Source organism: Mandrillus leucophaeus, unplaced genomic scaffold (assembly GCF_000951045.1).
Source record: "Mandrillus leucophaeus isolate KB7577 unplaced genomic scaffold, Mleu.le_1.0 Scaffold52, whole genome shotgun sequence".
NCBI lineage: Eukaryota > Metazoa > Chordata > Mammalia > Primates > Cercopithecidae > Mandrillus > Mandrillus leucophaeus.
The window spans coordinates 4021635-4044467 of NW_012105586.1; the positions used below are offsets into that span (position 1 = coordinate 4021635).

The window sequence follows — 22833 nt, forward strand, 5'->3', positions numbered from 1 at the left end:
ACGTAAATGATAAAAAAAAGAAAAGTAATAAAAGAGAGTTCAATTGAAATCTGTGTAAGAATTTACTCCCCCTTGAAATACTCTACAGTGAAGCCCTTCACCTCTAGCCCACTACCAAGGTTGGGACCATCAGGTTTCTTCAAGTTCATTTCCAGCAAGGACGCGGTTTTGCTACTGGGGTTTCTGCTTCCAGGAACAGTAGAAGGATAAGATCTAGTTTCACCTTTTGGAATGAGAAAGTGTGTGAGAAAGTGTGTGGTGGTGTGTTTTATTTGTTTAGTTTCCTACCCCAACCAGGACCATCTATTGGATGAGGGAGGAAAAAGCCCTTTACTTAGACACTTGAGAAGGACACGGTAAGTGTTAGCCAACACCACCCAGGCCCCACTATGCAGAGTGATACAGAAAAATAGATGATGTTTGTCTTTCCTAGAAGCTTGCTTTGCAACAGATACGTTAGAGTATGTTAACAGATAACTCTATCCCCCTCCCCCATCCCAACCCCCTCACAAACAAGCATCACTATTACCCACCTCATCCTCAGCCTGCCAAACATGTTTGGAAGCAGATTGCCTCCTACATTTTGTGGTTGGATAGGGTGTCAAATCAACACAAGCCTATTGACGACAATTTCCAAGCCTCTAACTTTCTGGACTGATTCTACTGCTGTTTTTACATTACTCTAACCTCCTGGATTGCAGCCTGCTTAAAGCCCCAAATATGATGCCTGCCTGGCAAGAACTGCTTCTATATATAGACTGGTTCTATGAGGGCTTAAACCCCACACACAGTCCAATTATCTTCATGTGTGGCTGACTCTGCAGTTGATGTGTCATCTGCAGAATCAAGTGGTTGGAAGGAAAACAAAAACATTTATTCTAATACTCTAAAGGTGAGCAGCTGCTTTTCTCTTTCATCCAAAATATCCCCGATAAAAGGAAGAAATGCTGTAAATTACACAAAATGGCAGTACAAACTTCAAAGAAAATGATAAATGATTCTAATAACTTCATGTTTCTCATTAATGGCTCCATGTTCAGACTTTAAAGCATCCAAAAGAGATCTCAAAACAAAAAACAAACAGGAAAGACCTTTGCAAACCAATGCTCCCCCATCCCTATCCCACTCATTCCCCACTCACCCTCACCCAGCACCCCCACCAGAAGTCAGAGAGCACAACACTTAACCCATCGGTAATACGGGCAGGATGCAGCCCCTGCTGCAGGCTGCGGTTTCACAATGAAACAAACTCAGCTGATGCGCCTAAAGTAACCCTCATTTTCCACTGAACTGACATGCACTACAGGGACCTCAATTTCTATATTAAATATTAAATAATATTAAAAGAAAAACAAAATTGGATTTGCCTTTTCAGGAAAGAGATGTTTATTAAAAAAAAGAAAGTCAAGATTATAATTCAAGTCAGTGCTCCACTGCAATTCCCTGAAGTGACATTGCTAGGAAAAGCCAAGACTCCAGGAGCTGAGAGCCCTCCCAGAGCCAGTGCTCCAAGCCCAGCACTGCAAGGCTCCTGCGGGGAGTCCAAAAGCACGGGTGGCAGAACCCAGGCCCCTCCTGCTGCAGACGGCCAGCGAGCCAACTTGCTTTCCTTTCGCAACTACTGTTAGGGAGCCGGTAGATGTTCACCCTCATCCCCATCGGAGATGGTGCCAGGCCGTACTGAGTGCAGAAACCTGACCGTGGAACAGCCCGAAATTTGAAAAGTGAAGTTTAAATCTGCGAAGGGGCTTTTCTTCCCCAGACACCAATCAAACCTTGGAACTCTCTGCCCAGAAAAGGTCCTGCCAGAACCTACTCCATTGGGATTCAACTCGGAAATGGATAATTACTGACTGAAGCAGCATTTTAGAGGATAATGGAGATGGGTGATTAACCTCAGAGATTCCGGGTTTAAGTACAGGATAAACTCATGTGGTTCTCTTTAGAGGACAAAGGGCAGGACAGCATCTCAAGGTGCCAGATGCCTAAAATTCTAAAAACTCTAACCCAAATTAGGGGTCAAGAAGGAATTATGTCCACCGTACCAATAAACAGTCACTTCAGGTCCTTGCTCACGTGCCACCCTCTCAGAGACACTCTGACATTCATGTTGTTTAAGATCGCAGTCCAGCCCACACCAATCCTGGCGTTCCTCACCCCGGCTCCCTGCTTCATTCATCACTACCCATGGCGCTCGGCATCTGACATCCGACCTATTCATTTTCCCATTTGTTAATTGTCTGCCTTCCCTCCACTAGAATTTAAGCTCTGCGAGGGCAGGGATTTTTGTCTGTTCGGTTCTCTGCTAAATTCCTGATGGGAGTCCGGGGATAGGGCATAGCGTGTACAATGACTCTTGGATGAATCGATCAGTTGGATTTTTTTTCCTAAAGGAGCAACAAATCATAATTGCACAAAACAGTTTTCTCTCTACAGTAATTATTAGCCAAGTAACTCAAAAGAAGTATTATTTGGTCCAGAGTTTCTCTTTTTTTTTTTTCACTCCCTCTCCCAGTCAGGGATTTATTAAAATTAAACAGATTAGATGGAGCTCCTGATACTAAAACTGCTCAGCAAAGCCTGCGGTGGGGAAGTGCCGAGCAAACACCAGAGACATTTGTCTCTAAATTGCTCTAAATACCTTCTGCAAATGAAATTCTAACCCAGCTGCGTTTGAGAGAAAATGAGGACTAACTGGTCATTGTCGGTGGAAGAGAAGATCAGGCAGTTATAATATTGCACAATATACTGGAGCTAAGGATCTCTCGGCAACCATAGATTTTGTCTCAGGTTACCCCGGGTAATCAGCTCAGCTTTTAGGCTCAGCTTTCCCCAGCTTCAGTGCTTTGATGAGAGAGCTGAAATCCCTAAGCTTTTATGATTAATTACTCCCCATAGGTACACATATTTCAAGGAAAAACTCTTTTATGGCATGATGCTTGCGGAGTGGCGAGGCCAGCCAACACACTCCAAATTTTAATAATCTCCTAATGATGGGGGGGCTGGCACAATGCAGCCAGCCAGCAGCCTCACAGCGCTCCTTACCAACTCTGTCGCAGGGACCCAGCCTGGGGGCTGCCGCGAAGCAGTCGCCTGTGGTGAAATGTTTGGTCTTCTTCTGCCCAAACCCTGTTAGTGCAGCCCTGGGACATGATCGCGTGAAGGGACCAACGGTTCCTGCTGCATCCCTTCAGTGGGACATCACAGAGCAGACCCAGAAAATATTACTCACCCATTCCAGCCAAAAATGACTGAACGCTCAAAACCCAGAATTTCGAGGCTGGCATTCCAGCTCCTTAAGGAAAAAGAGTTGCTTTGGGAGGAAGAAAGCGCACTTTTGCCCCTTATGGTATATAAGGACGTTTAAATGACTTCCTAGATTTCTAGAAAATTACATGTATAAAAAATTGAAAGGTTTCTTTGTTGTTTTCATTTTACAAAAAAGAAAAATACCCTAAATTTCAATAGAACCAGAACAGATTGTCTCTTCAGACAATATTGAATTTGTCAGGGTCCATTTTATCCCTGCTTACAGAAATACCATAAAACCACTAATGTACCGCTCCAATCTGTAAATCGGACTGACCCCAAGCTTGACTTTAACCTGACCTTGTTAGTCATCTCGTTTCCCTCGCCCTTCATTTCTTTCTTCCTCATTCTCTATTGAAGCAGCTGAACTCCTAACCTAAGCTAGTCATCCTACAGCCAGGGCCACTGACACAGAGCAGACCAAAACGCAGAAGTCCTCCACAGTCTCATCCAATGGGCCGACTCTGCTACTGAATACTGCCTTTGCCATGACGGACTGGACTGAGTCCTCCGTGCTTAATTACCCAAATCGTGTCATCTTGCTGCTCCATTGTCAGGAAAGAAACCTGCGTGCCCCACTGGGGGGCTCGCCTCAGCTCCACTGGCCCGTGGAGTGGGCAGCTCTAGGAGGTCCTGGCAGCTCAGCACCTGCCTTGCATCTGCCCCAGCCCCAGTCCCTCTGCAGGCCGCGCTGCACAGCCCTGTGGAACCTGTACCTTTCTTCTTTAGGAATGCTCTCCTGGTTGCAAGTGGGCTCTGGCGGACCCGGGAATTCTGTAGAAACTTCACTGCCGTGGCAATCTGGTGAGAGAGAGAAAACGGGAGTAAATTTCACTTCGATAGTCTGGATTTCCAGATTAAAAATCCTACGAGTTTTTCCCAGCTCCACAGAGACAAGCATACCAGTGTGGTCAAATTTATAACCAGTTATTTCTTAAACTTAAAATCTACCTAAATGAAAGGCGATGTCGTTTCCCTGTCTTCACTGGCTTCCTGTATCTGAGTCTGTCAAATCTAATCCTTCTGCCGAGCTTCAGGCCTGCGATGATCCTTCCTGTTCCTCCTGATCTCCATTCGAGCTGATTCCTCACACTCCCCGGCAGGTGTGGCCATGCGCACCCATGTCACCGCCCTTGTGCCCTGTATGCTGTCTTTCTGGAAGGCCTCCCTTTCCTGCCTCCACCTGTCTAAACGTTACCCCATGCGCACGTACACACACACACACACACACACACACACACACGCGCGCGCGCTCTCTATCAGCACAGCGCTTTTATAGTCTGTTCTGATTCCTCGAAGCCTTGCCTAAATAAGCAAGCCATCTCTGATCTCCCTATTCTCTTCAATTCTTCAGTGCCTGTACTGTGTACCATATAATTGAAGACATAATTATACCGTCCTCTAATGTTCAGCCTGCCTTCCCAACTACACTGCAAGCAACTGAAGGGCAGAGACCACGCTGTCTCCAGAGCCTGGCAAAGTGCTGAGGGCGTCCCGGCTGGAAGGGATTATGTTGGAGACAACGCCCACTGCCATTCACACTGGCCCCCCTTCTGCACTGGAGCTAAGTTCTGAAGAGACTTCAAAGGGCAAAGTTTGGAGTTTCATGGCTAAAAGCTGACAGATTGACAGATTGTCTACCTGCCTCTGGTAATGAATATTATTTAATGAAATCTTCCTATCTCCACATAAGCCGGGCAGGGGATGGAAGGGGCACCGCTGTAGGTATTAACCTTCACATCACTCAGCACACACGAAGTGTGTGTTTATGCCTGACTTGTCTACTTTCCACCCCAGACACCAGACCTAGGGATGGGAAACACCCACCTGCCCCAGGTAGGAAAGGGGCTGTTTTAAATGACTGCTATTATTTGCCTCATCAAAACCAAAGGAATAATATGGTCTCATGTTACAGATAAAGTCAACAGGCCCTACAGTTCACTCATAAGTTGTTGAAAGAAAAAATTTCTAAGGCTAGATGTAAGGAAGCTTTCTAAGATCCTTCAAACTAAGGGAAGCAGTCAAACAGAAAGTACTGTGATTGTAAGTGAAATACAAGTTACAAATCATCTCCTTCCCCATATTTTATATGAAAGTAATCCCGACACCAGACAGACTTTTGGGAAGCAAAAGATATGAGGGTAAACCAAAGAAAAAAAGCTAGGGAAAAGCCTGTATTCATTTTCCCTGTAACTCCTCTGTGGGAGGCTTACCCTAGACATTCCACCTAAAGGATGAATTCAGTATCTTGACTTTTCAGATCTGGGCCTGTCACCAACAGGACATACTAGTGTCCCTTGAGAGCCAAGCCCAGCTCCGCACAGGTTATCATCTGTCCTCCAACGCTGCAAACAGTACTAACCACCGTCATGAACCGCAGTAATGGACCAGTTCTGGACTAAAGAAAAATCAATGCTCGAGATTCTAGAGCCCCCAAACGGCATACTCACCCCCTAAGCCCCTCAACCAGATCGTCACACCAAAATCAAGAGAAATCTAACAAACATCTACAACACTGATGTGTCTTAATGAAGAGATGGGAGAAGGGAAGAAGGAAAAAAGAAGAGGAAAAAAGAAAAGGGGATGGGTAGAGGTGGGAAAGGCCGGGAGAAGAAGGCAACAGTACACGAGGAGCTGTAACAGAAGAGAGGGGGAAAAGGAGAGAGGAGAAATGGGAGACAAGGAGAAAAACCAAAGGAAGTGAGACCCCTGCTCTGGAAAGAGAATGAACAGGTACCCAGGCACTGGCACCTAGGGTCAGTGCCAGTCTGCACAGCTCAGATGGCATGGGGATAGTTTTTCTTCACCTGGAGAAAAAAAATACACCTTCAACACACAAGAAAATTACAGTATTCGTATCATGCGGCAGTCTGCATGCTGTGTGTGATACGTGTACCAGGTGTCAGCGGAAATGTGGATGAACAGGTCTTAAGCAGAAGATGCTAATAGTACAGCTCCTATCATTTACCCATAGAAACAGAAACCTTTCCTTCATCCTTCCAAAAATTTCCATGACAGAGAAAGAAAACAGAATCCCACCACTGGAACACACAGGTTTCACCTTGCTTTTTAAATATAGTCCTTGGTATATGCATTTCTGGTCAGAGAGCAAAGTTCTGATGGGTTTAATGGTGCACTCAATGCAGTGCTTGGCGCATTCCATCAATTTTTTAAAAAAAATTGCATCTCTTATTTCTTTAAATACATTAATCAGCCTAGTGTAGGCAAAACGGATCCATCGGACAATGCAATAAACATGAATTATCATCTATCCAACACGCATAATGGCTTAAAAATACATAATAGCAGGTGTAGTTTAAATGATTAGTTATTACACCTGTGGTGGGTCTGATTCAATTGGGAAAAATCATCTTTAATAGGTTAAAAGGTTTAGATCACCATGCTCTCCTTAAAGTGGCTGCAGAGAGGGAATGATGGAGTGCTCTGTCATTAGTAATTCATTTAAGAAGAACGTGGGGGATATAGCAAAGAACAGCATAAACGAGCGAATCCAATTTATACATCAGGTAAAGTAGAAAACACCTTTTAAAAAAGCAAGATAAATGAATTTGGAAGGGAGATGAAATTGACGTATTTATTTTAACGGGAATTTGACAAAGTCCCGGCACACTTCAAACTTGCAAAAATATGAACAATTTCTTTTAAAGTTTCCATTCACTAATTTCAAGTCATATAAAATAATACTGCCAAACACCTACATAAAGTATATTTGGGGCTTGTTTATGTTCCTCTTGATCTTTGTCTGAAAATGCAGGCGACAGGCAAATCACATATTTAACAGCATCGACATCACTACACTAGATGCAAAAATATAAAGCACCCAAATAGCCCCAACCTAATGTGCTGAATAAGAAAGATACCCTGATAAGCGGCTACATGTAAGTGTGAACATATGAAAACCTCTCTCCTCCTTTCACTAATTATTTCTTCAGTTACTCTTGACTCTTCTCCTCCCTCCCCGCGAGGAACTGGCACTACAAAATGGGGGGAAGGACCTGTCCAATCTAGAATTTTATAGCCCCATGATTCATACATCAATGGGAGAAGATTTTGCAAAACTCTTTACCCATAATGCTAACATCTTCACACACTAAATAACAGGGCGCTCAGTTTGTGCCTTTCACCCACCTATTGTTGGGCACTTTTCATTAATTTCATGAAGCAATTCAACTGACTTTCCTCTGCAGAGGCCCAACACACACAACACGCCGTTGTTGGATTCAATGATGGGGTGCCTGCAGCCTGTCCTGTATTATCGTTTGATTTTCTAATTAGAAGATGAATGTGACTATTCATGGGTTATATTTGTGCCCAACTAAATTACATAAATTCAGGCCAAATCTTCCGCCTCAATGTCAAAGATGTAAAACGGAGACAGGAACTTTATTGCACATGTTGTGGGAGTGCAGCAAGCCAGGGAGAATTCTGGCGCTAAGCTGCTGATGCCGCCGTCGAAGCTGCTTGCTGGTGAGCCTGTGATAAATATGGAATCAGCGTTCCTTTCCCTTCCTCTTGCACTGAGTTCTTAATGAGTGCACCTCGAATTACCAATAGCTAGTTTAATCAAAACAAAGAAGACAAACTCCGAAGAAAACAGACCAAAGTTTCTCCCCCCACCCACTGCTCTGACCCTACCTTCTGTACCCTTCTCCACCCAAAGCAAAATAAACAACCCTGCCACCACCAACTCCACAATTTTAGGGCAATTTCATAATTTTCACTATGTGTCACTTAAAGTTAGAGATAAAACTGAGGTGCAAGGAAGAGGAGGAAATTCTTGTCTTTGCAGTCTCATAACAGTGGTTACACCAGAGTCACTGCCAGCAACTTGGGAAAAAGCTGGGGGTGGGGGGACTTCAGGTTGAAAAACACCTTTAGATCCAAGATGACTGGCCAATTGAGAGAGATTTGTATTTGAGAGAGCAGGATTTGTAACTGTATAAATCAATGGAATACAGTATACTCAGGGGTTATCTACTATGAACTATGTGCTGTTAAATGCATTGTGTAGGGTAAGTAATCCCTTGTGAGAAGAATTGAAGTTCCTGACAGTCCTCACCAAAGAGATGCTTCCTATGTGTTTTCCACTCTCCTACAAAAGACCTGCATGTTGTAATCGTCAGAATACACACTTTATTTTCTGCACGAGGGGGACAGGAGGACAGAGCCTGCCTAATAATGAACCTGGGGTTTGAGGGAGCCTTAGCACTTTGCACCTGACATGTAAACCTGATGCATTGTCTCCAGTGACACGTATTTGGAATGCCACCAATTCCAGCACTGCTGTGTACTACATACACATCTATCTCCTAAAATGTGAGCATTCATTAGCCATCTTAAAATATTAAAAATATTCCAAAATTAATGACACTAACAACCAAAGCCAAGTCCTTTTAACCCACAGAGATCACAACTAGAGGGCAAAAGAAAATGACCAATATAACCTACGGGCCCCAAACCCCATTCCAGCACCGCACTGCTCCACGTGCGCTGCTCAGAAGATTAAATTGCCTGTGAAAGGTTCCTACGTTCATACTCTAAAGCAGATACCCAGAATCCTGTTAACAAGTGTTAGACCAAAGCCAACCTGAGTTTTAAACAAGGACTGACTTAAAAAGCCAGGCACTGCCAAGAATGAGAGAACCCTCTTCAAACAGAAATGCTGCATTTTAGTAAGAAATCAGTACTCTGTCAGGAGTTCCTTGACAAATATGGTCATCGGCGGCACAAGGAAATAGTTGCAAAGCAGCTGTTAATCAGAGAAACACATCGTAGAACGCTGATGCTAGCACTCGTGAAAAAATGCAACGAGCTAATTATGAAGCTATATATCTCACTAAAGAGGCCGTGTTCCTTGAGATTCCAGGCAGAGCACTCTCAGATCCAGGGTCCTAGGACAACATAATTCTGGTTTTCTACATGCAGGCTCCTCTCTGATCTACCATTCACAATGCCGGGCTCCCTGTTCTTTCTCAAGTCTACATGCTCTCTTCTAGCTAGGGAACAGGCTGGGGAGGGAAGGAAGCAGCAGTAACCACAAGCCACATTCCACGAACATATCCAAAAGGTGACATATCCTAAACCAGAGTAGAAAAATCTATGAGTATGCAAAAGAAAGGAAGCGTCGGAACGGTCACTCTCAGTGTGGCGGGAGGGCAAATGTGTGTGAGTTTCAATCCAGGAGATTGCCCCAGCTGCCAAAATGAAAAAGGAGACTAAAAAAGCAGCAGGAATAAACAAAAACTAGAGGCAGTTCTGTGTGCAACCTCAAAGGGAGAAAGAAAGCTTCCAGAAAGCTGCTCTCAGAGTGTGACTGCAACTCGGGGAAGCCAAGGGCCCAACAGCCAGGTAAGAGGGGAAAGTTAATATGCAGAGGAAGGCTCGGTCAGCCAAAATTCAATACGCGCCTCTGCAAGGACAAGGAGGAACAGGCTCCCCGAAACCAGACTAGTGGGAGTGGGGGGAGGGGCCTGCACACTCGGAGCAAAACCACTGGAATGGCAAGAGGGGAATAACCTTGAGGTGGACGAGCCCGCAGGCGGGAGAAGCGTAGAGCCAAAGTGCCCCCTAGCCGGAGCCGGCGGAGGCGCAGGCCGGAGCGGCCGCTCCGCTAACTCGCAGAGCCCAAATTAAGTGTTTTCACTCAGGGAAAATGAAATGTTTTGCAAGATGAAACAGAATGAAAATTGAGGTTTTAGGTAATTACTAGTTGGCATTTACATATCACGGGCTGGTTCAACACCTATTCATTTTCCTCTTTTATTTTCAATTTTTAAAAATTGCTCATTAAAAATGAACAGATGACAGTGACAGGAATTTTTTTTGTACTCTTTCCCCTTCTCTGAGGGTTACAAAACCAAGACGTACTTTTAGCCCATTTATCTATAATTAACACACACACAAAGGTATGTTGCATGTACATTAAGGGAGGAAAGGAGAAGGGAAAGTCAACAAAAGCCAGGAAGTTCAACAATAAAGACAGTGAGTTATACTCAGGTAGCCTCCTGCACCTGGGTAAGGAGCTGCCTAGCAAGTGCCCTGGCATTCAAAGAGTTAAAGGAAAGAGCCTCTTGACTTGGAATTTCCTGGGTTTTGTCACTGTGTCCTTCCCATTGTTGATTTGGGTTACAACCCTATACTAATTAAGCTTGTGGGCCCTAATTTCCTTTGTTTTACTTTACTTTCCTCTGTCCTTTTGTTTTTCACATTAAAGAAAGAAAATTCCGCTGGTAGAAGTGCACAGGAGTTGACATGATAGAACATAATATACTTTAAGGCTATTGTGTAAATCTGTATTTAGGGAATTCTAAAGCATGCATTATTGACCCTAGTCTCTCTTAAAACTCATTGATAAATGTAGTAAAAGCCTTTATGAAAAGTGGCAACTTCACATGTGCAAAAACTACCTTTCAAAGTGAAATATCTCTGCCATTTATTTTTTTTCCCCTTGGCCTTAGTTAAAAATATTGCATGAACTGCTTGCCAGAATGTCATTGTTTTGTTATTTGATTAAAGTAGTTCTTCCAGAAATGTATATTGAAATAAAACGCATCTTAAACCACCACACACTATTTAATGTCAAGGGACAGTGATCTTAGGGACGTAAGGGTGACTTTGGAGAGGCGCTCGTGTCCAGCCGAGGACTCTGGGTGCCAACTTCCAGCCCAAAGGGCGCTGGTGCAGTGGAGGAGCCCCGCTTGAAAAGCAGAGCTGCTGATGCAGCGGGCGACGGTCACCATGCCACAGAAGGAGCTGTGGAGCACACGCTGGCCTGGAAGAAATGAAACCCTTGCTTCTGGGTTGGGAAGATCAAAGTTCCTTTTTAGGAAAGGCTGAGAAGGAAAAGGGTTTTTCTCCTTCAGGGAGAAAGAAAAGCAAATTTAAATGCCTTGTCCCCACGCATCCCCACCTGGGTTTAGATAGCAGCCCCTCTAATTTTTGATGCAACCAACAAAGCAGTTACCCAAAGAGGGAAGAAAAAAAGGATGACATTTGCCTTTTCCTTGGCTTTGAAATGCAACTGGCAGCAAATTGTTTGAAGTCTTGTTTAGAGAAGAAACTGTAATAGCCTTCATACTGAAAAGAGGAGGAAAATGCCATTATACACGGATCACGGTAGCAGTGACCTCAGCAGAGAAGGCAAACGAGCTGGCTGCAAGTTGGAGGTTTGGCCAGAGTGCCAGGAATGGAAATAAAAGGTTTATGTGCCAGAGACGAGTGGCAAGAGCTTGGTGCTCGATCCCAAGAGATACCAAGGAAAGACAAGTAGTTCAATTTCTTAACATGATTGTCTTTCAACAGCTCCTTGACTGCTCCTTCTTCCAGTATCCCCTGGTTTTATATTTTCAATATTCCTCTAATTTCCCTGCACTGTTAAAGAGGAAGCAGAGAGCACCCAGGCTTCGTGTTGTAAAATTAATGAAGGTGTCAAGCTGTTGAGTTAAATCACTCTAAAGGAATGTAATGACTCAGTGTCCAAGATGCTCCCTGAGAGAACTGTGAGCTCACACAGTGACGGTGGCGGGTGACTCCAACACTAAAAATATGTGGCACACAGTCCCCAGCACCTCCCTAATGATACCACTGCCTCTATTTCCTAGTCTCTTTCTCTCCACCACTGGTTGAATTTCATGCTTTCTGAAAGGCATTTCTCCCAACCTCCAGTAGCTTCAGATGCTCAGCAGATGAAACCCTGCTTCAGTTTCCACTTCTTTTGAAGTTCGGCCAGATGGAGATTGGTGAAGCTCTCTAGTCATGCACTATTAAACTGCGGGATGATTAGGAAGGAGACGAAAAAAGGTTGTGTCATGGATAATGGCAACCTCAAACATTAAGGCATCACTGGGGGTCAGCTACTGAATAGGTGACCCCCAGGTGGTGTAAGGCAGGATCCCCTCTCGAGGCCTTAGGGCCACCTGCTCTAAGGGCAAGAAGATGGGCTCCTGAATTCCAAGGAAGATAAGCTCTGGACCAAGAAATTCTGTTTACCATCAGCCTACACACTGCACAAAACTAAAACCTTCAAGGAGTCTTTAAAAGGCACATCTAGGCCAAGTGCAGTGGCTCATGCTTGTAATCCCAACACTTTGGGAGGCCGAGGTGAGTGGATCAATTGAGGCCAGGAGTCTGAGAGGAGCCTGGCCAACATAGCGAAACCCCATCTCTACTAAAAAAATACAAAAATTAGCCAGGTGTGGTGGTGCACAGTTTCAGCTACTAGGGTGGCTGAGGCACGAGAATTACTTGAACCTGGGAGGCAGAGGTTGCAGTGAACCAAGATTGCACCACTGCACTCCAGCCTGGGTGACAGAGTGAGACTCTGTCTTGGAAACAAACAAACAAATAAATAAATAAATAAAAGGCAATTCTACCAAACACCCCATAAGAAAATTAGAGAATGACCTAATGCTAAAAAATAAATTCGAATACCAAAAAAAGAGCTAATCATAGCCTAGAATGAGTTCAAATTCAGAAGATAGCAAGAAACAAATTTTCTTTTTTTTTTTTTTTTTGAGACAGAGTCTCGCTCTGTCAACAGGCTGGAGTGCAGTGGCACGACCTCGGCTCACTGCAACCTCCACCTTCCGGGTTTAAGCGATTCTTGTGCCTCAGCCTCCCGAGTAGCTGGGACTACAGGCGCACACCACCACACCCGGCTAATTTTTGTATTTTCAGTAGAGACGGGGTTTTACCATGTTGGCCAGAATGGTCTCAATCTCCTGACTTCATGATCTGCCCGCTACGGCCTCCCAAAGTGCTGGGATTACAGGAGTGAGCCACCACGCCCGGCCCACAAATTTTCTCTTTTTTTTTTTGAGACGGAGTCTTGCTCTGTCACCCAGGCTGAAGTAAAGTGGCTCTATCTCAGCACTGCAACCTCTGCCTCCTGGGTTCAAGCGATTCTCCTGTCTCAGCCTCCTGAGTAGCTGGGATTACACGCCACCAGGTTTGGCTAATTTTTCTATTTTTAGTAGAGACAAGGTTTCACCATGTTGGCCAGAAGGGTCTCGAACTCCTGACCTCAAGTAATCTGCCCGCCTCAGCCTCCCAAAATGCTGGGATTACAGGTGTGGGCCACGGTGCCCGGCCTAAGAATTTTCTTTAGACCCACCAGAAAACAGAAGGAGGTAAACAATTAAGCTCTGCTATTAACAGGATGCCACCAAGTCCTAGATCCTGCTACAGGCTGAGCATCCCTAATCTGAAAATCCAAAATCCAAAATGCTCCAAAATCCAAAACTTTTTGAGTGCCAATATGACGGTCAAAGGTCATGCTCAAAGGAAATGCTCACTAGAGCATTTCGCATTTGGGATTTTCAGATTAGAGATGCTCAACCAGTAAGTATTATGCACATATTCAAAATCTGAAAAAATCCAAAATCCAACACTTTTGGTCCCAAGCATTTGGGATCAAGAATACTCAACCTGTATTACCTTAGATTCTTTTATTGCCTAAACAAAAAAATTAAAGTATGGGTTCCAAAAGTGTAAGTCATAATGCAGTAAACTGGCAGACTTAAAAATCTTCAAATTGCACTTTGGGAGGCCAAGGTGGGCAGATGACCTGAGATCAGCAGTTTGAGACCAGCCTGACCAACATAGCGAAACCCCGTCTCTACTAAAAATACAAAACTTAGCTGGGCGTGATGGTTCACGCCTGTAATCCCAGTTACTTGGGCGGCTAAGGCAGGAGAATTACTTGAACCCAGGAGGTGGAGGCTGCAGTGAGCTATCGCGCCACTGCACTCCAGCCTGGGCGACAGAGCAAGACTCTGTCTCCAAAAAAAAAAGGAAAATCAGCCAGGCGCGGTGGCTCACACCTGTAATCCCAGCACTTTGGGAGGCTGACGCAGGAGATCGAGACCATCCTGGCTAACATGGTGAAACCCCGTCTCTATTAAAATACAAAAAATCAGCTGGGCGTGGCAGCATGCGCCTGTAGTCCCAGCTACTAGGGAGGCTGAGGCAAGAGAATCGCTTGAACCTGGGAGGCAGAGGCTGCAGTGAGCCGAGATCATGCCACTGCACTCCAGCCTGGAAGACAGAGCAAGACTCTGTCTCAAAAAAAAGAAAAAAAAAAAAATCAGCCAGGCGCAGAGGCTCACACCCAAAACCCCAACACTCTGGGGGACCGAGGCGGGCGGATCACGAGGTCAGGAGTTCGAGACCAGCCTGACCAACTTAGTGAAACCCTGTCTCTACTAAAAATACAAAAATTAGCCAGGTATGGTAGCACGTGCCTGTAGTCCCAGCTACTCGGGAAGCTGAGATGGGAGAATCACTTGAACCCAGGAGGCGGAGGTTGCAGTGAGCTGAGACCACGCCATTGCACTCCAGCCTAGGTGACAGAGTGACACTCCATTTCAATGAAAAAAAAATCTTCAAATTGGCAGTAGAATGACAAGGATTGGAAACTTACTATTCAAATAGTCATATACAGTCAGCTACTGTCAGAGGAAAGTCACCTTCCTCACCAAGCACACCAGCCCCAGAGAGTGGCCAGGAATGGGCTCTCCACGGGGTCAAGTTGGTGGTCAGGTTCCAATTTCTAAAAGAGTGGTATCTAACACAGGTCTCACCCTTGTAGACGACTTCAGAAGTAACATACCAACACAAAGTGTGAAACACAGGGAAGCAATACAAGCTATACTGCTGATGCCGACGAGGAAAATGTCATTTTTTTTTTTTTTACACATCTTTCAGAGGTAATGACATAAGGGCTGTGAAATGGATTATCACAGCCATCGTCAGATTTGTACCCACAGACTGTCTTTAGTATCAAGGTACAGGTTTGGAAGAGAAACTGAATCAAGAGATATCAGTCCAGTTGCCTTCTCTAATAAACCCTAATTTAGAAATTTTCAGCTCAGTAAGGAAATCCATCGCACACAAGAAGAACCCAAAGGTAGTCCTAATGGCTTTGAACCATTCAGCAACCTTTCACTAAATACCATAAACATCCCGATTATTAGCCAGCACAGCTACCAATAAACAAACACACACTTTAAAAAAATAAATGATCCCGGCTGGGCATGGTGGCCCACACCTATAATTCAGCACTTTGGGAGGTGGGACGGCTTGAGGTCAGGAGTTCGGGACCAGCCTGGGCAACATAGCAAGACTCCATTGTTTCAAAAGAAAAAATTGCTTTTTTTAAATAGCTGGGTGTAGTGGCACTCCAGCTACTTGGGAGGCTAGGTAAGAGGATGGCTGGAGCTCAGGAGTTTGAGGTTCCACTGAGCTATGATTGCGCCACTTCACTCTAGCCTGGGTGACAGAGTGAGACCCTGTCTCTAAAAATCAATCAATCAATCAATAAAACAAATGATTCCACAAAGGCCTACTGAGTACCAGAGCCATCTTGGCCAAGAGCCACTGTCCTACTAATAATGAGAAGATGAAAAGGAGGGTCTTTATGCCCTACATCTGATGATCTTTCCCATCTTGGTCATCTAGGAGATGCCAGATGAGCGTGTAATTTACTTATGATTAACACAAAATTTACACATTTCTCACCAATAAGCAAATCAGTTTACTGAGCATCTTCCTCCTTTAAATCAATGGTAACTCCTTTCAAATTTTTCCCAGCTCTGTCTGAGAAACAGAGAAGTTCACTTTTTGTTATCGGAAGGATTATGAATTACCATCTTGCTTTGTAACCTTCTTGATTCTTCACATACTGTTCACAAGGTAAGATACCTGGAAATTACAAAAATCCCTAAATTTCCTGAATTTTACACAAGCTTCCTGAAATATCCCTCATCCTTTTCTGCTCACTGTCCTTTCTCTCTCTCTTCTTGCCAGTTTAAACACATGGACATGGAGTTATTAACTTTTACAGGAAAACCAAATAAAATAAAATAATGTTGAAGCAAAAACGCAGTGATGTCAGGCTGCAGCTAGCACCATTTATCTGTGGGAATCTGATTAGCGCTCGAGTGGCAGAGCTACCTGGAAAAGTGCTCACAATCAAATAAAAAAATGATACCAAAACATTAACCTGATGGCTAAAAACTCCACATTTAAACAGTTAAAGTAATAAAGGAGCTTTTATTGAGTATTTTTTATATTTCATTATGCCCCAAATTGACGAGGACTCCCGGATACATTTTCTAGACTTTTGGTTCCTCAAATCAAATGCTCTCTTGGACTTTTTTTTTTTTTTTTTTTTTAACTAAAAGGAAACAGCATTTCTTGTAAGTTTGAATGAAAGGATTAAAGCTTCTCCTAGAATATCGATAACAGTCTTGAGTGCAAACACAGCCAAATGCTGCCACAAACAGAAGCCTTTTTTGGTTTATGTACTTTAATTCTGAACTTGCTGATAAGCCAGCAGAGAATTTTCCTACAAGATTTTTTTTTACCTTACACAAATACTGTCATGAACCCGGCCTCTCATGTCCCCACTCAGTGCCTCAGATTCCTTCATTGCTATAAAATAAGGGGTTAAACAGATGACCTTCAGGACCCCCTAGCTGTGCCATTTTATAATTTCTAAGTTGATTCCACGAGGCAGCCACTGATACCTGGGCCAGAGATACGGGCTTAGGTCAAGGACAAGACCCAGTCTTTCCAGATTTTATCTCTCCAAGCTCACACTCAATTCAAAAAAAGGAGAAAACCAACAGCGAAGGAGGAGACAGGGAATAGCAGAAGAAATCAGGGCAGCCAAAAAAGATATTACAAATTCTATATAGTTTATACGTAGCGAAGCTTTCTTCACACTACTATTTATTTTATACACAAGCTTAGTTATCTAGTATCCAAATCATAGAAGATAAAAGCTGCAAATGAGAACGGAGGAAGGAGCCAGCTAGTACAGAGACACAGAACAAAGACGTGACGGCAAAAAAAGCCTAACAGCAAATGTCAAGAGAGAAAAACATCCATGAAAAGCAAACAAAAAAAATTCAAAAAGCTTATTAGTTTGGGGTCATTTAGAATCATTTCAAGCAGTCATTTCAAGCAGGGGCAAATATACAACATACCTATATTTCAACAGGTTTTGAAAACAGAGCTATGCTTATAACACCATATAAACATGTTTATCTAAAATGACAATACTGAGTCACCAGGATTAAATTATATTCCCGATATTCAGCTTAATAAAGCAAGAAAGTATGTAATCCATTTTACATAATTCCCACCCAAAAGTTTTAAAGTGTTCTGTTTTGTTCTGCTTTCAAATGGCTCTTGATGACCACCCAGAAAACGTGGCTATCCAGGATGCCTCATTCTAGGAGGTGCCAGAGATGGTGGTTTTCCTGAATTGAACAAGAACAGCTTTGATTCATGTTAGATTAAGCAGGAGGAAGCCAGAGATTAAATAATGAATAGGTACTGAGCATTCACAGGTCCTCACAGTACACCAGCCACTTGTAAAGTCAAAATAGAACCAGGAAAGATGCTGTTTTTGCTGTAGCAATCTAAGACAAGGAAAGAAGCCAAAAGAGATCTTGAGCCATCTGGTCCCACCCATGACCTAGGGACTCCCCTCTTCAACAACCCTGACAAATGATCAGGAAGCCTCCTCTTGAATGCTCATAATGACCAGGGAAACTACTCCCTTAAGAGACTGTCAGCTCATTTTTCAGGAGTGCCTCTTTAAACTGAGTTGAAATCTACTTTCCTGAACCTTCTATCCATTGGTCCTCGTTCTCTGGGAACAATATTAACTGATCCACTTTTTGAAACAATGCTGGGTGAGGAATCAGGATAGACTGCTGTCGCTGGCTATCTTTTCTATAAAAGCATTTATTTCCCTTACTCTGCTTAGTAACTAAAGGTGAACACTGGCCTCACTGTGTAACAGTTTCATAAATTCTGCTCTTTCGTTTGGTAAAAGCAGCCTTGCCCTTTCTGGAAGAGCCAAGGCTACACCTGTAATGTCAGAATGCATTAGCAATAATAAAGGCCACAGTAATGCAAGAGCTGACTTCATGAACACATCATTCCAGAATGGCTAAATTCAATCAAATATGGCAGCGCTTCCTACAATGCTACGATCATTGGGGCCAGCGCGTGTGACGTGGGCCCACTTACTGGAAGCACTGGAAAGAGAAAGTGAGCATTCTGCTTTGAGACTGTAATAGACAGGGTTTTTACCAGCCCACAAGTGGTTCAGAATCCTTCTTTCCCAGGAATTACCTAGAAATTCATTTAACATCTAAAGACTACAAATGAAACTTCAGAAGGTTAAAAGTATATAATGAGAAGGGGCCAAGGGGATGGTATTCACTCAACCTCACCTTAAATATGTATGATTCTTAGGGGAAAAAAGTCAACACCCGTAAGGTGGTAATCAAAAAGCAAAGCCAAAGATGAGCCAGGTTTAATTCTAACTCAGTCACCAACTTCTTCAGTAACTTTCAGAGCTACTTACCTTTCCTGTTTCTGCTTCCTCATCTGTAAAATGGAACTAATACTGCTTAGAGACTCACAAAGTGTTATAAGGAATAATTAGTTAGCATTTATATAACACTTTTCATCTTCAAAGTAGGATTATAGACTATAAAGCAGAGTAGATGTGGTTTGAAAAATCTTTTTAAAACCTAAAATAAAGCATGAAAGCAAATTCAGAGAAGTAAAATCGGCTGACATCATCTTTATATGATGTTAGATAGCTCTGCCTCCACAGGCACCCCTGTCTGCCCTAGTCAGTATCTGTGTGTGGAGACAAAGGTATAAGAACATTTTATTAGGGAAAATGGGAGGAGATAGAAGACAAAAAGGAGAAGGAGAAGATTAGAGAAAAGGAATGGGAGAAAGTATAAAAGGGAGAAAAGATAAGAGAGAAAAAGAAAAGGAGAGAATAGAAAACAGCAAGAAATAAAGAGAAAAGACAAATCTTATTCACTAGGAGAAAAGCAAAAACAGGAAGAGAGGAAGAAAAACAAAAAGAGAAATGAAGGCCGGGCGCGGTGGCTCAAGCCTGTAATCCCAGCACTTTGGGAGGCCGAGACAGGTGGATCACGAGGTCAGGAGATCGAGACCATCCTGGCTAACACAATGAAACCCCGTCTCTACTAAAAAATACAAAAACTAGCCGGGCGAGGTGGCGGGCGCCTGTAGTCCCAGCTACTCGGGAGGCTGAGGCAGGAGAATGGCGGGAACCCGGGAGGCGGAGCTTGCAGTGAGCTGAGATCCAGCCACTGCACTCCAGCCTGGGTGACAGAGCGAGACTCGGCCTCAAAAAAAAAAAAAAAAAAGAGAAATGGAAAAGAAAACTTCTTTAAGGGGATATTTTTCCTATTTCCAAAGAAAAAAGAAGATTAAAAAGTAAAAGGAAAGTTTAAAATGTTAAAAAAAAAAAAAAAAGACAACGACGAAGAGCAGAGGAGAGAAAAAGAGAAGATAAAGCTTTCAAGGGTATGTCTGGAAACCAGAAAGCTGGAAGAGAAATCATTAGCAAGTCCATAGTGCGTCTACAGTGATACTGTGTGGATCAATTCATTTAACGCTGCCCTGTACATTTACAGAAAAGTACCTCTGATATAATAAAGGCTCATAAACACGCAGAAATTGGGTTAGACCCGTTTCGAATTCCTGCCAAACAATGGTTCAGAAAAATGAAGCTCTATTTTAATTAGCTGGATTCACGAGTGATTTGATAACAGCAGATGCTGTCTGGATGCTTTCAGCTTGATGGGCTCCACATACATGAACTTAAGAGTGGTTTTGATGCAATTAGGTGTTTCTTTCTGCTCCAACACGCCAGGCCCAAGGACCTGAGCCTGTGTGTAGCCCCTACATGTTGCTATATTTATCTATATGTTAATATTTCAAATCATGAAGATGAGAAAGGTGGCCACCATAAGGGAAGTGGAAAAGTAGTTTTCAGGGCCAGCCATGGTGGCTCATGAGTGTAATCCAGCACTCTGGGAGGCCAAGATGGGAGGATCACTTGAGGCCAAAAGTTTGAGACCAGCCTAGACAACACAGTGAAATCCTGTCTCTTCAAAAAATTAAAAAAATTAGCTGGGCGGGTTGGCATATGCCTGTGGTTCTAGCTACTTGGGAGGCTGGGGCAGGATGACTGGTTGAGCTCAGAAGGTCGAGGCTGCAGTAAGCTATGACCGTAACACTGCACCCCAGCTTGGGGTGACAGAGTGAGACCTTGTCTCTAGTTAAAAAACGAAAAAAAAAAAAAAAAGAAGAAGAAGGCCAGACACAACAGCTCATGCCTGTAATCCCAGCACTGCGGGAGACTGAGGCAAGAGGATCGCTTGAGCCCAGGAATTTGAGACCCAGGAAAGTGAGACCCCCCGTCGCTACCAAAAAAAATTATTTATTTAATTTATTTTTATTTTACTCTCACCACTTCTGCTCAACAACAACAAAAATTTCAAACAAGCTGGGTGTGGTGGCACACATCTATGGTCCCAACTACATGGAGGTCAAGGCGGGAGGATCATTTCAGCCCGAAGGTCAAGGCTGCAGTAAACTGTGTTTGCACACTGCACTCCAGCCTGAGCAGCACAGCAAGTCCCTGTCCCCCAAAATAAAGAAAAGTAGTTTATAAAACTCACTGGTAAGTAGAAATGAATATTCTCACAATGAATTCTTCTTTCCACTGGGGAAAGAAAAGTTAGGTAGCTGAAAGCAAGCCACACAGGGCAGTGTCTGTGTAGAAATATTTAATGCCAAAGCTGAAACACAACAGGCTGCCCACTTCCAATTCTACAAGTCCAGCACAGTGTTACAGCGAAGGATGAGTGCACCTAATGCACAGCCTGGCCTGGGAAGTGGCCTTCAAAATGTTCTTTGTAATCAGGCATCCTATTATAACCCAGCGCACATTCCCTGAGACGGGCGGTGGTATTCCGGATCACAACCCTGAAAGTCCAAGTCTTTTCACCAGGTGCTTTCAAGCCAGGCACCTTACTGCCCCTTCTCTCCCTCTTAAGCACTCTCTCTTCCAAAGAGCATTCTGTTTGCTTTTCCCAAAGCACTCCCTGCCCTCTGCTATGGCCACTTAGTGCGGCACCACCCACACATACAGAGCTGCTAAAGGACTGCATAAAGCCAGAGCAGCTTCCAGCATGGGGCACGCCTAATAGGAGGGCCTGATCTGTTAATTATCTGTCAGTTTGTCATGGCTGGGCTGAGGAGGGGAGAATGTGAAAAGGCGGGGTGTTGGGGGAGGCTGTCTACTCAGTGGTGTGCTACTCTTCCTGAAATTCTGAATTCCATTTTTGAAATCGTTCACCCCCTGTTGGACAACGTGTAGTACAGAGGATGAAGAAGAGAGGACGGGAGTTTGGCTTGACTCCTTTTGACAGAAGCGGGGGCCTCTCGAACTCCACCACTACCACGACAAGCACACGGCAAGAAATACACCCCCTCACTTTCTCTCCAAGAGGACAAAACGGACATAACGACCTTCACACCAACTCTCCCCTTCACCGGCGCTAACAAGCTGAGCACTGTAAATCAAGGATGAAATCCCTGTGCCAGGAAGTGAAGGAGAAGCATCTCTTCCGTAAAGAGTCCAAAGATGCTTCAGAATCAGCATTTCGGGCAAGGGCTGGGAACACAGGAAGCACTGTGCAGCCAACTGAAGGAAAAATATATATTTATTTTATATAGTAGGCCTCCTTCTTCAAAAGTTATTTATTTCACAAAACCACTCTGCTAAATAGAGGTTTCAATCTAATTGGAATTGGAATTTGCATATTGTAAATGCACCAAGGGAGAGTCTTGGACACTTGTGTTCTATTCTACAGTGTACGGGTTCACCCGTGGATTTCCCAATATATACACTACAAGAATGTAAGAAAAGAGCACAGAGAACTGGCCTTTATATTTTATTTTTTCAGCCCTTCACAGAGGGTCCAGTCTGTGAAATGGGATGACGCTACCAGTATCCCCAAGGAGACAAAACCAGTGAGGCAGAGAGGAGGTTGCCCCTGGCATCGGGTTTGCCGTCAGCCGTGTGCAGCTGTTCAGTCTTGCAGGTCTGTGGCGCACCCCTGCCCACCATCCGGGGGAGGCAGGGAGTAAACCTCTATTCATCTAACCCTTAACCCTCCCCATCCCATCTACATATCAAATTAGCCATGCTTAATTAACAGAGATGCAAATAGTCAGGGACCAAAATAAAGATTTTTGACAAGAAGCAAAAAGGGATACTTTTTTTTTTTTGAGACGGAGTCTCGCTCTGTTGCCCAGGCTGGAGTGCAGTGGCCGGATCTCAGCTCACTGCAAGCTCCGCCTCCCGGGTTCACGCCATTCTCCTGCCTCAGCCTCCTGAGTAGCTGGGACTAAAGGCGCCCGCCACCTCGCCCGGCTACTTTTCTGTATTTTTTTAGTAGAGACAGGGTTTCACTGGGTTAGCCACGATGGTCTCGATCTCCTGACCTCGTGATCCGCCTGTCTCGGCCTCCCAAAGTGCTGGGATTACAGGCTTGAGCCACCGCGCCCGGCCAGGATACTTTTTTTAAGGAGAGGAGAGAGAAAAAGCACCCAAAACAAAAGGTCAACCTACAAATAACTGAGGAAATG

The 22833-nt window shown here is 44.0% G+C and overlaps 1 protein-coding gene across 4 annotated transcripts in view; it reads right to left on the reverse strand.

Annotated features, from left to right (window-relative positions):
- Nucleotides 1-22833, reverse strand: part of PEX14 (peroxisomal biogenesis factor 14) — a 184533-nt gene that overhangs the window by 111392 nt on the left and 50308 nt on the right. For 3 of the 4 annotated variants that reach the window (XM_011996616.1, XM_011996615.1, XM_011996617.1), the window contains one exon: nucleotides 4026-4110. The exons of the other annotated variant lie outside the window; for it this stretch is intronic. In XM_011996616.1, coding sequence (XP_011852006.1) covers nucleotides 4026-4110 — 85 coding nt within the window. The remainder of the gene's footprint in view (nucleotides 1-4025; nucleotides 4111-22833) is intronic. 4 annotated transcript variants of the gene reach the window in all.